Source organism: Trachymyrmex septentrionalis, unplaced genomic scaffold, assembly GCF_001594115.1.
Source record: "Trachymyrmex septentrionalis isolate Tsep2-gDNA-1 unplaced genomic scaffold, Tsep1.0 scaffold31, whole genome shotgun sequence".
NCBI classification, from domain to species: Eukaryota; Metazoa; Arthropoda; class Insecta; order Hymenoptera; family Formicidae; genus Trachymyrmex; species Trachymyrmex septentrionalis.
Window position 1 is genome coordinate 424519 of NW_017305474.1, and position 16288 is coordinate 440806.

Consider the following 16288-nt stretch of genomic DNA (forward strand, 5'->3'; position numbering starts at 1 on the left):
ATATATATATATATACATACATATATATACATACATATATATGTATACAGGATTTAACAATTACTGCATTTCCTCTTAAGAACGTATTCTTGAGATAATTTTGAGACAAAAATTGTAATACAAATTGTCGAAGCTACAATAGTTTTTGAATTATATAATTAGTTAAAGATAGTGTGTAATTCGAAAACTATATTATTATAGCCTCGATATTTTTGTATTAGAATTTTCGACTTAGAATCCAGAAATAATAATTGAGGCTCTAAAAGTAAAACCGTTTTTGACTTATTGTAGCTCGACATTTTCGTATTAGGATTTTCGTCTCAAAATTATCTCAAGAATAATAAGAGGAAATGCGGTAATTGTAAGTCACCCTATATGTGTGTGTGTGTATGTGTGCGCGCGCGCGTGTGGGTATTATATGTCAAATTAAGTTATATTTTTATTGATTAGTATATTCCAAAAACTGGAAAATAAAATTGAATAATGTTATATATTTAATTATTTATTAAATTTGTGCTCGTGTGAAATTATTTATTGTTTCATACCAAACAACGACGATCGTGACGAGTTTCATGATAATCTCATTCAACACGACGAAAAAATCCACCATCAGTTTGCCGCGTGGTCCTATCTGTCCCGCGAGTACACCGAAGATGATGCAAAACACGATCATACCCATCACATTTGTGCCGTCCTTGTAAACCAAGATCGGCTCCACTATATATTCGCTTTGATTCGCGCTACCAATCACGACCACCTTTTTCTTCACATAGGAGGTCTGAACCTGCTGGAAGCACGCTTGCACCAGGTTTTCCGGCACCATGTTTCTAAGAACGAAAGATTACAAAAGATTTCGAACTTAAATTGTGATTGTGGAGTTATAGAGGTTGATTTTTCATACCGAATTATATCGAGAATTGCGTCTACAGTAGAAACTTTTGTCTCCTCAGCTTTCACCATCGCCGCGGCCGAAGTTTTGATCTGCGGATTACCCGGATGAATCATCAGCACCATCGCAATACCCACTATAGCGGCGAGAATGGTCGTTATTGAGTAGTACGTTAATGCTCTGAATCCTATCCTTCCTGACCTTTGAACATCCAGCTGTGCCATTCCTGAAATAAGTAATTGCTTGTACCTCGGGGATGAGGGAGATATGTAGAGATAAGTTGAAAAGTTTTAAGCGTATAACAGATTTGGTTTTTTCATCTGAACTCTTTATACAATTCATCTTTCTTCTTTTCTGTTCATATTGGAAAAAAAAGATGAACGCTACAAGAAGTTTAGAACAGGCATAATATCTTTGCTATTTCAACACAAAACTCTGACATTCGAAATTAAATTTTTGTTTTTAATCTTTAAGCAATTAAAAATTTTATCTTTTCCTTTCCCTTGTTCTATTCATTATCTGCTCAAAAATGGATTGTCAGTGAATTATAATTACCGGATATTAACGATGAGATGATGAGTGGCAAGATAAACATCTTCAACATCCGCATAAGAAGCTCTCCCGGGAAGCTGACGAGGGTTATAGATTGCGGTGTAAAATCTGCCAATCGACCCAGAAACCCGAGAACTAGACCCATCAAAACTCCAGTGATGGTTAGTGCCAGAAGCAAGTTATTTCCCATCCATTCTATCACCTACATTCCCCATAATGCGTAATAAATTTTATGAAGTCACACTGCGTGATATTTTTCTTCCCGGAGCAAATAAGATTCCATGAAAGTTAATTTTGAGCACCATATACCCTTTGATCACTTTCATCGCGAAGATAATTGAGAAAATAAATTGAAAGTAATAAAGAAGGATTTCGCACTGAAAATTTTATTGATTCTACTATAAAAATTTGATTCTTGAAAAAGTTTACTGACCATCTGTAACCTATCAAGCGCTGTCACTTTGTGCTGCGCTTCGGCCTCGATTTCTTCCTCAGATGTCATCTTCTCGATCTCCTCTACACACGACCTGGAAGATATTCCAGGTGAAAAGCAGCCCGAATTTTTGGTAAAACCATAAGAAATCTTTTTACGTATGACTGCCGCTCTCCTTGGCCTCCGTCGAGGCTCCCCGGAGAACTGCAACCGCGCCGGAAATACGTTGCCCCAAAGACATCTTTCAGACTTCTGAAGACACGTCGCTTCAAGATTTTAGGTGAAACGTAACACGAGGAATGTCGAAATAGGCCTCGCGAGTCTTCATCCCGCGGCCTTTATAACTGCGTTATGCCTTTTCACAATGCGAATCATCCTGATTTTTTATTCACTGGCTTCCACAATTTGTCTGGATTACCAAATGTAGAAGAAATGTGTATTATTCCTTTACGATAGCTCTTTCATAAGTTTGTATATGTCAAGAATTATTAAAGAATAAAATTACTTTTCTTTAACGCAATTAAATTACTTAAAGATTTACAGCGTTAAAAATATTCTATTTTTATTACTCTTTTGAAAAAAACTTCTTTTTAATGCAGTCCCTTAGAAAAAAGTGTTTCAATATACAAAATAGTTAATTAATATATTCAAACACTTTTTCTTAAGGGATTAAATTATTAAGAAATTATTTAGAACTTTATATCGTTAAGAAAACTTCTATTTTTAGTACTTCTTTTAGTGACCTTAAAGAAAACGGTAAATTTAAAATTCAAATGCTTTCACTGTTGCAGCAAAAAATGCTTATGAAAATCCGTGATTATCTTCCTGAATTATCACGATCCTCCGCTTCGCTTCCTGCTCTTTGTGTTTTCTATTGAAAATCAAATTCGGCGAACGAACAATTCTTCTCGCGAACGATTATCGAGGCACGTGCGAACCGTTCGGTAGCGCATCGCGATACACGACGATCCTTTCATGTGAACCACCGGGAACCATCAGGGCAAATTGCACAAGCGCACGATGGAACGCTGGCCCCGATGACGACGGGAGGGGTGGGGGAGCGGGGGGGGGAGGGGAGGCGAGGGGGTAAGGCCCCGAAGGAGGTCACAACCGATCTATTACGTTCAGGATCATTGCACCGCTTCAGTTGCGGGCGCGAGTGACATCCGCAGAGCTTTCGACGTGCTTTTCGTGCGCGCGATCGACTGTCGAGAGATCGGATAGATCTGTCGCCACGCCGCGCCGGTGGGCTAGGTATCGCGCCGCGGCGTTGGGATCTGCCTGCAATCAGGCCGATAATGTGCCCCATCCAGGAAGTTGATTAGTACGCGCGTCGGGGGAGGCCCCGGAGAGACGAAAGGCACGCACCGAAAGGGGAAAGGGGGACGCACACACGGCGAGATGAACGGAGATGTGTCACGAGGAGAAAGAGAGACCGGTAGATCACAGGAAGAAGGCACTCATCGCGGCGAGTCGCACGGCACCGAATAATAAATGCCGCGAAGGGAGTAAAAATCGCTGCTTGACGTAAAGCATTCTGAAATAAAGGTAGAGAAAATTAAAATAGCGCTGTATGAGAGAGAAATCTTTGACGATGATATCGGAGCATGAAGAGTGTTGAACACTAGATATCTTCTAATGCGCAACATTCAATTTGAAAAATGTATGTAAATCTGTAATATGAACATTGATAGAATGAATATATATAATTACATCAATCCAATATATACAATATAGGTAAAATAATACAATAAGACTTTCAACGCTCATTATGTAGGATATCATATATGTAGGGTATGCTTATTTACAAGACAAATATTTTATATCATTAATTGCAAGTTTTATTATATTTTAAAAAATTACAATATATGCATTATTATAATAAGTGACATTAGTAGACACATTAATATATACATGATATAGATCTTGTTTATGTTAACAATAAATACATAAAATTTACTTTAAATTATCAAAATTATATTAAATTATTGACGTAATAATTTATAAATTACAATAATATAATAATGGGTTATTGGAGCCAATGCGCAAGTTGTTTTAGTGCGATATAATATATTATATAAATGTTAATACATTACAATTATGTTTTCAAACGTTTCGACTAGTCAGCTTCATTATTAATGATTAATAATTAATAATTATTTACATTATACAATAGTACAATCAAACATATTGGAAAATATTGTAAGAATGTACAAGGTTTCGTAACCAAGACAAATCTAGGATCTGCTATGTCCTTCACAGTATAAACGAAGTAATCTTGGACGAACTTTTATAATGCGACAACAACAGGAAGACAAATGCAACATTCGAGACAAGGGAAAACATTAGAACAATAATTTTTCACTAAAGATGACTAGAGTAAAGGTCGAAACGTTTGAAAATATAATTGTAATAATATTAACATTTATATATATAATATATTATATTACATTAAAACAACTGGCGTATTGGCTCCAATAATCCATTGTTATATTATTGTAATTTATTTAATTTAATTAAGTCATCAAATTATATAGTTAATATCAACTGTTAATTTATATTAAGCGATTTTTTAGCTTATACGTTCTTCTTTTCTAACTAATTTTTCTACTGTATTATTCTGACCAAAATTACACCTATCCAAATAGCAACGTGTATGTCTTATTACTGTACTGACATATTGCTTGCTAAGTATGCATTGTACCAGAATTGTAACAACTGTCCTCATTTGTTGGCAATTTGATGCCAGCAATTTGTCGACAACTTTAAAATCGTCATCATCAAAATTCGTACTATTGTCATCATGTTGTCATAATAATATGCAGCATCATACAATACTGTCATATTGCCGACAACGCAAAATAACATTGACGCAGTTATCTTGCTGTTAAACTGCTGACAATACGTATACACATTGTTGTCTGCATGTTATTACAATGTCGATATATTCGAATTCGTTGAAGGCAAATACGGCAAGTTACTAGCATCATAAGCAATCACAGATCTGTGCGATTTTGCCGAGACACGCTTTGCTATTTGCTGGGATATTTAAAATTTAAATTAGACATCTTAAAAACATCATATGATGTCTTTCTGTTAGCTTCATAAGACGTCTACGAAATTTTAAAACATCTCTTAGATGAATTTAAGATATCAAAATGTTTCCTGAGATTTTATTTGTAGAGAATCATAATATGTTACATACATTAATTATATTCTACTCAGCTTTTGCAAACATATTTCGGTTGAAATCATTGATTTCCAAAGTTTCGTGAACCTGACAGTGAGTAAAAGATAACAGTTACGCGGAAATATTTGCGCGTAATTGTTTTAGATGCATGTAGGATACGACCATTTACAAGACCCCTTTGTATATCCGTTGGGAAGTAACCTAATTCCTCTAGCAATGACGGCTATATGAGTGACTATATATAGACTAACATCGGGTTTACGGTGGTAGTATAATACGAAGACAAATCGAATCTCCCCACGATAACGCGTTTAACATCCCGTAACTTCTGAGCGAAAGAGCGAGCCATTCGAGATAGAATTAATTAATGTATTTGAGGAAAATTGAGTTACAATTGTCGTCGCTCGTGCATTCCATTTGCATAAATTCGATTTCATTTCCTATCTATCTCATGCAATTTATCGCTATTTGTATTTTAAAACAAATTATGAATTAACTGAATTTATTTCAAAGTCATGTTTACAATTGTTACATTTTGATTTACAAAGCTAAATGTTTAATAATTATGTAGAATTAAATTTTTTCGATTGGTTGCTTGATTCCAAATGTTAGATTAGTTAAATATAAATGCGATACTGTGAATTGAATAAATATGCCTCTATACGAATCTACATGAAAGCGATTTTAATAATTTTCAGATAAAGTAAATATATAATTCTATTAAATATAATTCAGACAAAATGAATATAATTCTATTTTCTATAATCCACATACACAAACATTTCGCAGTTAGGATGATCGAATCATTTACTGTTTAAACAATCCATTATTACGCTGTATAATGGCAAAACTGCGATCAAAAGAATGACAAAGTTAATTAAAGATAAATTAAACTAAATCAATATATATATATTTTGCTATATATATATATATATATTTTATAATACCATAACCTTCGATATGTTCTACGTACGAATGCAACTGAATGCAACACGCGTTCTCAATTTCCCGCGTTTCTGCGCACGACTGTCACGTAGTCGTCACGTGATCCCATCACATGGTTCTCAGCAACGAAAACAGAGCAGACGAAAATTTCCCACGTGTTGCATGTTCCATTCAACACGTACAGTTCACGCTCGCATTCGTGATGCCTTATGATTCGAGACGTGAACAATACTTTCTCTATAACACTTTGTCGATCCTACTAAAGGCTGTAGAGAAGACTCGAACGACCGTAGACCTGCGGAACGAGGCGACAATCGTCGGTATTGTCGAAAATGCGGACGCGTAAGTAAAGGGTTTTGTTTCTGCTGCAATGTGAAGTTGTCGTACGTGTTAGGCCTAGGATGTATTCAAGCGTGATGTGCATAATGCTTCATTTATCCTCGTTTAATTGGTAAACAACAAGACGTCTGTTTTTTTATTGCTGCACTTTCTGAATCAATACACACAATACAATAAGTTAAAGTGAAACAAATATACGTTCGTTCAAAGTGCAGCATTAAAAAACAGACCTATAGCTAAATGATGTATAATATGTGAAACGGAATGCATCCCCTAATTCTACCAATGTAAGATTAATTTTATCTTGTTTTAACTTACTGTTTGTGTTTATCTTTTTCTAATTAAAAATGCTTAGAATGAATCGAGATTAAAGTTAATCTTACGTTGGTGAAACCGGGCCTTATAGAGCTCGTTGTTGTATTAAGAAATTTTCTATTTTTTTTATGATAAAATACATATAAAAATCGAAAAAACCAACGATATCCCTAAATTCTTTCCTCGAAAATGTTAGCAATTGAACTCCGAAATAAATTATTAGAGCTCTTTTCGATGACTTCGTCATATCTCTGAACATATTGCTCTCGTTTTCATTTTGCAGATACATGAATATTGTGATGAAAGACTGCGTGTTTACGGATCCCCGTGGAGACTCGTTCAAATATGACATGTTCTTCGTACAGGCACGTAACATCCGCAGCGTCCACGTGCCAATGAATGTGAGTGCATCGAAATCCTTTTCTCCTTTAACGATGACTATCTCCATGTCGAGAATCTTGTCCCGGCTTGGCGAGAGTGAAGCGTACGAATGATCGATCGCACGTTGAGGTTATGTTGCGTTTCGTGACTAGAAAAGCCGGCCTTTCGCTCGCTCCTCGAATTACTTATCTAAGCGTACTCGGGACATTGAAGTATTTAGAATATCTAGAGCTTAGGGTATTTTTTACTTCAGAGTTGCTCAGTCTGACTCTGAAAAAGTCCCTGTAATTGCCGGCTCATGTGCCGCTCCATTTATTCATACCTGCTAAATTCAACTGCATCATGCTAACGTACATTCATTGCTATCGCCTAACATGATTGATGCCGGTAATGATTGTGCTTGGATATGATTAGAAACCTGAGTTTTTATCGTACTGTCAAGTTATATAAACACAGACACTCTTCTATACGCAAACAAGTGAAACAAGTGACTGATAAAATAGAAATATTTCCTGGTACAACTATGTGTTCGATTTCTAACGACCGGTATGGTTACGCGTGTGGTAATCCCGCCAAAAGCGACATGGATGCGTTCAAATTCACAAACTATGATTGCATCGGTTTCGACCTGGATAACACGTTGTTGCGTTATAACGTCACGAATCTAGTGTGCATGGAGTACGAGATGCTAGCCAGATACCTGGTCGAAATACGGGGATACAACGAGAATCTGTTAAAACCACTGACGGATGATGACTTGGACTTCATGCAGAAAGGGTTATTGCTGGACATGGAAAGGGGAAACGTGCTTAGGATAAGCCCAGATGGTGTTATTCGCAGAGCATGCCATGGTACGTATTTGCTAAACATGGATCAAATAAGAGAAATATATCCTGAACAAAGATCAGAGATCACTGATACCTTCTGCCGCGACGTAATGGCAACCTGGAATGGTCCTCTGTCAGAGAAAGTCAGGAGTTTGCTGGATTATTTCGATATAGTGACGAGTCTCGTGTTTGCACGGATTGTAAACACACTCGACGAAGAACACGGATCACCCTTGGACAAATACAATATCTGGCCTGACATATTGGCTGGGCTGGTCTACATGTTCTCTAGAGAGCACTTCCAATCGAGCAAGGGGATCTTTGGACACATCAAGAGAAATCCGGAGAAATATCTACGTAAATGCAGCTCGAACACGATCTCGTGGTTGAAAGAAATAAAGAAAAAATCCGCGACTTTTCTTCTTACTGGATCAAATGCGGATTATGTGAGTTTTACTGCGAGTTACGCTCTCGGAGAGGACTGGCAATCACTTTTTGATATTGTAGTATGTTTCGCAAAGAAGCCAGGATTTTTTATTAATAATCGACCATTTTTCAATGTTGTAAATAATATCGAAACCAATACCGCGAGTCAAGATTTAAAACGAGGTGAAATGTATAGTCAAGGAAACTGGAATGAACTATTGGAATTTCTTGCTCGTATAACAGGGAAAACTAATCAGCAATGTTTGTACATAGGCGATAATCTCATACAAGACATTTATGTACCAAATGCATTCGTACGTTGTGATACGCTGGCTGTGATTGAAGAACAAATGTCGGAAGGAATGCTTCATCATGCTTTGACTCATCCAGACGAAAAAATATTAAATTCGAAGCTCTGGGGGTCTTATTTTTGCTTAAAAGATTCGACGATTAATGTAGACTCTTTATGGGGCCATATAATAAAGAAACACACGAAGCTATGTATACCAGATATCAGTTTGGTAACACAGAAACCATTGAAGGAACCTATTCCTTGCTTTGACAAGGATGGAAAGTTATATCGCGGATATTATCCTGCTATACCACTTAGTGTATCAGCCATGTAATATAAGAATGAAAATATTAGGATTAAATATATCGTTCGTAATAAACAATTTTAGCTTAAAAAATTTTTACAAGTATTAGGAAAGTTTTAAGTGCTTAGCTTGTAAGACTTTTGAATATAATATACATTCGTACATTTTATTCTATTGTTGAAAAACCGTAATCTCTGATAAAATAGAGCAACTAATTTTAAATTTACGCGTTTTATCTAATTTAAGTATATTATTATTTAAGATACGGATTATCCCAGCTATCAAGCAACAATTAAATCAACTAAGCCGACCTGCTTGGAAAGATAAGAAACGCACTTTCAAAACAAAATATGCTCAGCAGCGACAACAGGAAGGCCTTGCAGCTGTAGAAAAAATTTTAGAGAATAGGAATACAACAAAAGACGAAACCACAAAAAGTGAAGATAAATGAGACTCATAAATTCTGATTTTATTGTGTATTGCCTAAGTATATGATCATTTTTATTTTGGTTTACTGTTTGTACTTTAAACTCGACAGCTCAGTTTTATAATATTTTATGTTATTTACATTTCTGCATTTTTATACAAAATTTTATTATGAAATGTACATATATTTTTAAAAAAGGAATCACAAAATAAATATTCTATCACACAATTCAATGTACGAATATTATAATAGATCCCTTTATTCAATGTATAACATAAGAAGAAGGCCATTTTTAGCGAGAAACGCTTTAATAAGAATATAAGAAATTTTATATATATTAATAGAGAAGACATTCGTTATTTTCTTTCAACAGCAATGGCAATGCCCATTCCCCCTCCTATGCATAAAGATGCAACACCTTTTTTCTTTCCTGTTCTTTCTAAAGTATGTAATAGAGTGACTAGTATTCTTGTGCCTAAAATATAAAATTTTATCGTAAAATTTTTTTTGAGTTTTTTGAAAGAAAGTTCAAGCATTAATACATACCTGACATACCAATAGGATGACCTAAGGCGATAGCACCGCCATTTACATTAACTTTCTCAATGTCTAATCCGAGTTCTTGAATACATGCGATTGCTTGTGCAGCAAAGGCCTCATTTAGTTCATAAAAATCCACTTCCTCTTTTGTCCAGTTCGCTTTTTTTAACTGATATAAGTGCACACTTTAAATCATAATATCGTGTTGAAATAAAAGTAATCAAAACATAAATGCGATATACTAACTACTAATTTAACAGCTTCAACAGGTCCGATGCCCATAATTTTAGGTTCAACTCCAACCTGTGCAAATGCAACAATACTGGCTAGCGGTGAGATTCCTCTATTTGCAGCAGTTTCTTCAGACATGAGCACTAGGGCAGCCCCACCATCATTTATACCGGATCCATTGCCGGCAGTAACTGTACCATTACTCTAAATGCAATATAATGATTTCAAACGCATGTTATCTTTTCTCTACACAATTATATATTTATAGATATATAGAATATTATATGTACATACCGGTATAAATGTTGGTTTTAATTTTGCAAGTTTCTCTGTGGTCGTTCCAAATTTTGGGAATTCATCTTTAGATACAACAAAAGTTTCCTTTTTGCTTGTAACGGTTACTGGAACAATTTCCTTATCAAAATATCCGGCGTTGATAGCAATCTCTGCCTTCTGTTGAGATTTGCACGCGTAATAATCTTGTTCCTCTCTGCTTATTTTATACTGTTCAGCAAGATTCTCAGCTGCCAATAATTGATAATAAAAATAATAATACATAAAATTTAAATTTTCCTAGTGCAAAAATATTTAATTATAATATTGTTTTGTCTTACCTGTGACTCCCATGTGAATATTATGAAAGGGATCTGTTAGACCATCTTCCAATAGTGTATCAACTAAATTGCAACTTCCAATTTTCACACCAGACCTGAGATAAGTGGCATGTGGTGCTCGACTCATAATTTCCTGACCACCAGCCACAACTATATCGCTTTCCCCTAACTTTATAGAAAAGTAACCATTCATTACGGATCTGTAAGACATGTAATATGTTACATTAAGTAGTTCAGGTGATTTTTTTCTTAACTATATGTATAATATGGAAATAAGTCTGTTTTTTATAGCTGAACTAGTGTACACTCTTTGTACTCTTAAAGTGAAATACATTTATATTTAATATTTGGCAAGAGTGAGAAGGAAAGTGCAGCAATAAAAAACAAACCTATATCACATGTAGAGCAGATAGACATACTTTAGACCGGAACCACATAACATGTTTATTTGATAAGCAGGTACATCGATAGGTATGCCAGCATGTATTGCTGCTTGTCTTGCAGGATTTTGTCCTTCAGTTGCAGAAAGTACCTGAAAAAAATGCAATATGTTAGGTAGAAATACCTTACATGTATATGAATTTAATTGTACTTAAAAATATATATAGTTTAATGCTTTATTTCTTCTAGAATTATGAGTACCTGTCCCATAATAACTTCAGAAACATCTGATCCTTTCAGTCCAACTCTTGTCAAACATTCCTTGATAACGATACTTCCCAATATTGATGTTTTCAATGAAGATAAGGACCCACAATATGATCCTACATTTATAGAATAGTAAATTTAATTATTGCAAATAAAAGTTTTACATTTATAGCATTTTCTGTAGGAATAATATCCTATGGAATCAAATAAGATGTAAATTCGCTTCTTTGGTGCACAGCACAATTTTTAATATTAGCACGTTATGTTTTTACAAACTATTTTTGATTCCACAATTATAGTATTTTTAATGTATCTATAATCGTATTTAGCCCTGGGCATATATTTAAAATACTTTTATTTGAAAAAACTGTATTTGTTACACAATTGTATTTTATGTTTTGTGTTTTAAATACTAAGATTGATAAATCTTATTTTATTTGAATTATAAATTACAAAATACTTTCAATCTTTGAAATACAAAATACAAATATTAGGTTTAAAATAAAAGTATTTCAAATGTGCTCCCAGCCCTTATATTTGTATTTTGATACATTAATCACAAAAAATATAACCTGAATGAATCTCCAGGAATGGGTTTATTAAATTTTTATCGCTTTTCGGAGAATTTTGCGCAAAATATCGTAGAAATTTATTTCACTGACACTATTCAAATTCAAATTTCGCAATTGTTTAAATTTCAATAATTTAACATTGCAAATTATTATACAGAATTGTACTAACTGCGTATTTCGTTATTAGTGTTATTATTACCTATGGGTGTCCTTACAGCAGACACAATCACTACAGTGCGATCGCTCATTTTACAACCGTGGGCAAGTACAACCGAACTTACTGAGAGACACACATAAACTGCCACGTCTCGACTGCATAACGGAATTATATTAGCTTTAACGCCGTGTACCAGGAGCGGCTACATCGTGAAAGTGTGTCATGCCGAACATGTACCTGCGCGGAAGAAAAGCAGAGGATAAAGGAGGGGAGCTCTTGGCAGAGCTGTTTTTTAGTCTTTCAACATGTTTAGGAATTTTACCAAAAAAAAAAAAGATACAATTATGATATATTGCATTTTATAAATCTAAATATATCGAAATTACGGCAAAAATCAAATGACTAGAACGTATAATGCGCGACGAAAGTGATAAGAAAAAACGACGTATGTAAAACATACACGATAAGATTTGAAAAATAATAATTTTAACGTTGATATAAATTGGGAATAGGAAGAAATAGTAACTCCAACTGAATGCTGTAACAACACAAGTCTTTAAAATTTTATTTTCATGTAATATGCTGAGACGTATTAAAGCGAATTTACGTAATTACCAGTAAAAAATTTTTACACATGAATATATATAAATATGTATAAATATGTATAAAAACATACATAAATATTTATATAAACATATATAATCATATGTGAAATAATATATTCGTATATATTCCTTTTTCTTTTGTATAATTATTTTTTTAGTGCAATAGAAATAATAATACTAATGTGAAAATATTATAAAAATAATTAAAAGAGATTAATTTTCACACTATTTGTTTTAAAAAAAATCAAGTTTGGAGAAATGTAAAGATGGAATCACACGATGCTCGATTTTTTGCCCGAAAACATGCATGCATACGTGTATGTTTGTTTTGATGCATACAGTCTGACGTTTGACAAATAACTATGAAATTAACAATTGTTTCTTTTGATTGGTGCATGCAAGAAAATAAGTTATGAAGTAATCCATAATAAATATAAAAATCATTTACATGCAGCGCTCAATGCATGAACGAGTTCTAGCATACATTAGAGCAGGTATAACTGTATGCGCATGGAAGTTTTCCAGCAGAGGCACAAATCGACACAAGAATTATTCCGTTTTTGAATCTTATTGATTATTGAACAAGGACAGAATGACTCTTGTGCCAATTTGTGTCTCTTGCTGTAAAGCTCCTTGAATTATCATTCAAGAAATCGAGCATCATATGATTCCAATTAAGGAAAATTGCTCATACACAACTCTATGCATATTTTTATATATAATTATATTATATTATACATAAAGTAATTTTCGTATTCTTTGACCCATCTTCTTATATAACTTCTTTTTATAATTTCAAATATAGTGAACAATGCTGTAAACAATGCTTTGCCTCTATAAGCGCAAAATATTCCTAGAATGTTATATAAATATCATAAAAAAATTAAAATAAGTTATTATATTTTTTGAGAATATTGTACAATATTTTTTAATGAAAATATTTTATGGATATTATAAGTCCACTTGTATAAATATTCTTTGTATATTTCCTTTAACATCCCTGAAATATTATTAAAATCTTTATTAATATTAATTATTTTTATATTAGTGTAGTTCGAAATCACAATCCAGTAACGAAAGTTTTATCATTTTTATTAATTGTTATCTATGCTGCGTTTTATGTTTAAATAACGTTTCAATGTCATTTTATGTACATTTCCAGTCTTACAACTGCACACCAAAATTATTTGCAGTCTTTAAACATATATTTAAACTGAATTGATGTAATAGTTTTACAAATTAAAATAAATGATACTTGTTAATGTTCATACAATATTACACTAAATAATATTACTTTTAATAATAATGTAATATTATCAGGAGTGGACATATATATATAACCATTCATTAATATTTCAAGAATATTATTTAATATCATATAATTTCACTAAAATATTCCTCAAGTGTTACATTTAATATTTTGGAAATATGCCTAAAATATTATTTAATATTATGTGTCTGTGTGTGTAGGGACAGTATTGTTTACTATACTTGAAATTCCTACGTAATTATATTTTTACCAACAGAATTATTTTCAGATCTGCGTCTAGATAACTAAATTATTAGATATACTTTAGTCAAATCTTCCCTTCCATGTAAGAGTATACATTTTGATATATTTCTAAAAAATTTGATCGTGACATTATTCCAATTTCTCGGCAAAATAATTCTTCTATGAAACTGAAATAAATAGACACAATTGTTATAAACAATTATTTATTTAATCACAAAATTGAGATTTTCTAAAAAAGAAATAAAATTCTGTGTTGTTAAATGTATCCACTAAACTGAACTGACAGCGGTTAAATATTACACTAAGCTAGCCAAACATAAAAAATAATATAAGAAGTTATAAAGAATATGAAAGTCAGGTCAAAGAATACGAAAAAAGAAGTTAACAAAAAAAGTTGTTGGTGATGAAATACAATACTCGTGCGTGTAATGCAAAATAGGAAAGGTAACAAAAAACTAAACTGAAAGCTTAGAATATCAATGAGACAGGCAAAAAAATCAGATACAGCGACAATATTGTCGTTCGATCGATGGTTGGTAAAATGTTTTTTTAAACAATGTGATTTTTTTTTAAATATATATCTTTAATGTTTTGAACATATTTTAAATAGTATTTTAAAAAAGCTTAAACATATTTAAAATATCGATTAAACATGTTTTTTAGAGTACGGCCAACGCGATGCTACAAACGCTTTGAAGCATTTTTTAATTAGTCAGTTTGCAAAATTTTTTCTTTGTAATCGATCCATCAAACGCTTCGAAGCATTTGTAGCGAGAGACTTTGACCACAGCCTTAAATATCTTCAAAACATGTTTTTGTACCAATTCTGCACTCCGACGTCAATTCAATATTGCACGCGTAAGACAGCACGTGTCTAATTACCAATAGACACGATCCTGCGCGAGCCGAGTGACAGATGGACAGATGCCTCTGCCTGCGTGCAGCAGGTGTCGCTGGTGTGGCGTGTACCGGAGCGCCGCGGCGACGGCGACGGCGCGTTTGTTTTTACCCAGTGTGCATTGTGGGACGGTGACTGGTGCTAAGATGGCTGACAACAGGGAGGAGATTTCGGAGCTCGTCGAGAAACGAGGTATTTGTCGGCGCGTCGCGCCCCTTAATCGTCGCGATCGCGTCGTACCGTGGGCGCCTTGATGCCGGGCGGTGCGTCGCGCATCTCAGAATGGCGAGCCGTCGCCGCGACACATCCTGTCGTCGGTGCACGCACGACCGCGACCGCACGTCGGTCAGCCGTGGGCCGCGCCGCGTGCCGAGGACCATCCGCTGGACGATCGCGCGCGCGCCGATCGAGTCCGATTTCAATCGGGTGTTTCACCGTCCGGGAGAGTCATCCGCGAGAACCGCAACTCCACGATGATGGTTGTCATCGTCGCCGTCACGTTTGTCTTCCTCACCGCTCGTCTATCGGACGAGCCCACCAGGCCCGCGCGCGTTTGACAGCGCGTTCAACCTCGCGTAATACAAACGATAATAATTCCCGAGTTACCGAGGTGATTACTCATTAAGGTCACGCGCCGACGGCCTTGCAACTCGCGTCGCCGCGACGACATCCCCGCCAGTCGTTTGAGATTACCGTTATCTGTCTCCGTCTATCTTTCCTCCTTCCTTCGCGATTTCTCCTTTTCTTTTCCTCTTACTCACCACTATCTTTTCGTACCGCAACGATCCGTCCTCACGAATTTAACGCCGGCTGATTCGCCTTACACCTACACGGATGTGCTCTCGTCCTGTCTTTGCGTGCACCAGTTCAGCCGCGGCGCCGCAACGTGCTCTCACCGGCCGTTCGCTGAATTCGTCATCGCTGAATTCGTCAGCGTGCGCTATAATTGTGTTCTGTGTGCCGTATTAACACGTTGAATACTACACGAATTCGATCATCTCTGCAAAAATCTAAATAAACATACACACGCGTCAGATAATGGATGCCTTTTCAATGAGTACACCTGTTACCTCGCTTGAACTAGTGACTCGTGTAACTCTAATTCTCGTTTTTATCAATGTAGATTAACTTTAATCTCGGCCCATATTCTTTATCTTTTTTTTTTAATTTTTTTAACTAGAAAAAGATTA

The 16288-nt window shown here is 34.8% G+C and overlaps 4 protein-coding genes across 6 annotated transcripts in view; 2 read left to right on the plus strand and 2 right to left on the minus strand.

Moving 5' to 3' along the window:
- LOC108749728 (excitatory amino acid transporter-like) overlaps positions 1-3412 on the minus strand; it is a 5732-nt gene extending 2320 nt beyond the window's left edge. Inside the window, exons 1-6 of the mRNA XM_018488650.1 lie at positions 2618-3412; positions 2033-2283; positions 1875-1968; positions 1445-1643; positions 902-1115; positions 546-827 (exon numbers count right to left, since the gene is read on the minus strand). Coding sequence (XP_018344152.1) covers positions 546-827; positions 902-1115; positions 1445-1643; positions 1875-1968; positions 2033-2115 — 872 coding nt within the window. The 5' untranslated portion in view covers positions 2116-2283; positions 2618-3412. The remainder of the gene's footprint in view (positions 1-545; positions 828-901; positions 1116-1444; positions 1644-1874; positions 1969-2032; positions 2284-2617) is intronic.
- A 2740-nt stretch (positions 3413-6152) lies between these two features.
- Positions 6153-9463, plus strand: LOC108749729 (U7 snRNA-associated Sm-like protein LSm10). 2 transcript variants are annotated; one of them, XM_018488652.1, is made up of 3 exons: positions 6153-6351; positions 6947-7064; positions 9156-9463. In XM_018488652.1, the coding sequence occupies exons 1-3, from the start codon at positions 6212-6214 to the stop codon at positions 9342-9344; spliced, it is 447 nt and encodes a 148-aa protein (XP_018344154.1). In that variant the 5' UTR covers positions 6153-6211; the 3' UTR covers positions 9345-9463. The 2 variants fall into 2 exon arrangements, with proteins under 2 accessions (XP_018344154.1, XP_018344153.1); XM_018488651.1 differs by lacking the exons at positions 6153-6351; positions 6947-7064 and adding an exon at positions 7161-7895 and having other exon boundaries at positions 9156-9305.
- A 98-nt stretch (positions 9464-9561) lies between these two features.
- Positions 9562-12289, minus strand: LOC108749680 (acetyl-CoA acetyltransferase, cytosolic). The gene is made up of 8 exons (XM_018488546.1): positions 12125-12289; positions 11348-11469; positions 11125-11237; positions 10706-10905; positions 10386-10615; positions 10107-10295; positions 9867-10029; positions 9562-9795 (listed from the first exon to the last, which is right to left on the minus strand). The coding sequence occupies exons 1-8, from the start codon at positions 12171-12173 to the stop codon at positions 9677-9679; spliced, it is 1185 nt and encodes a 394-aa protein (XP_018344048.1). The 5' UTR covers positions 12174-12289; the 3' UTR covers positions 9562-9676.
- Positions 12290-15224: 2935 nt separating this feature from the next.
- The window catches only part of LOC108749678 (MAP7 domain-containing protein 1-like), a 178610-nt gene continuing 177546 nt past the window's right edge, over positions 15225-16288 (plus strand). For both annotated transcript variants that reach the window (XM_018488538.1, XM_018488539.1), the window contains exon 1: positions 15225-15290. In XM_018488538.1, coding sequence (XP_018344040.1) covers positions 15245-15290 — 46 coding nt within the window. In that variant the 5' untranslated portion in view covers positions 15225-15244. The remainder of the gene's footprint in view (positions 15291-16288) is intronic.

What these genes read in the sequence shown, in the direction of transcription:
- LOC108749729 (XM_018488651.1), top strand. Translation starts at nt 7,451, where the DNA reads ATGATTAGAAACCTGAGTTTTTATCGTACTGTCAAGTTATATAAACAC. An exon ending in TATTCGCAGAGCATGCCATG is followed by an intron (nt 7,896 to 9,155) that starts GTACGTATTTGC and finishes TTATTATTTAAG; the next exon opens with ATACGGATTATCCCAGCTAT.
- LOC108749680 (XM_018488546.1), bottom strand. Translation starts at nt 12,173, where the DNA reads ATGAGCGATCGCACTGTAGTGATTGTGTCTGCTGTAAGGACACCCATA. An exon ending in TTGAAGCTGTTAAATTAGTA is followed by an intron (nt 10,030 to 10,106) that starts GTTAGTATATCG and finishes CACTTATATCAG; the next exon opens with TTAAAAAAAGCGAACTGGAC. An exon ending in TCATCCTATTGGTATGTCAG is followed by an intron (nt 9,796 to 9,866) that starts GTATGTATTAAT and finishes TTTATATTTTAG; the next exon opens with GCACAAGAATACTAGTCACT.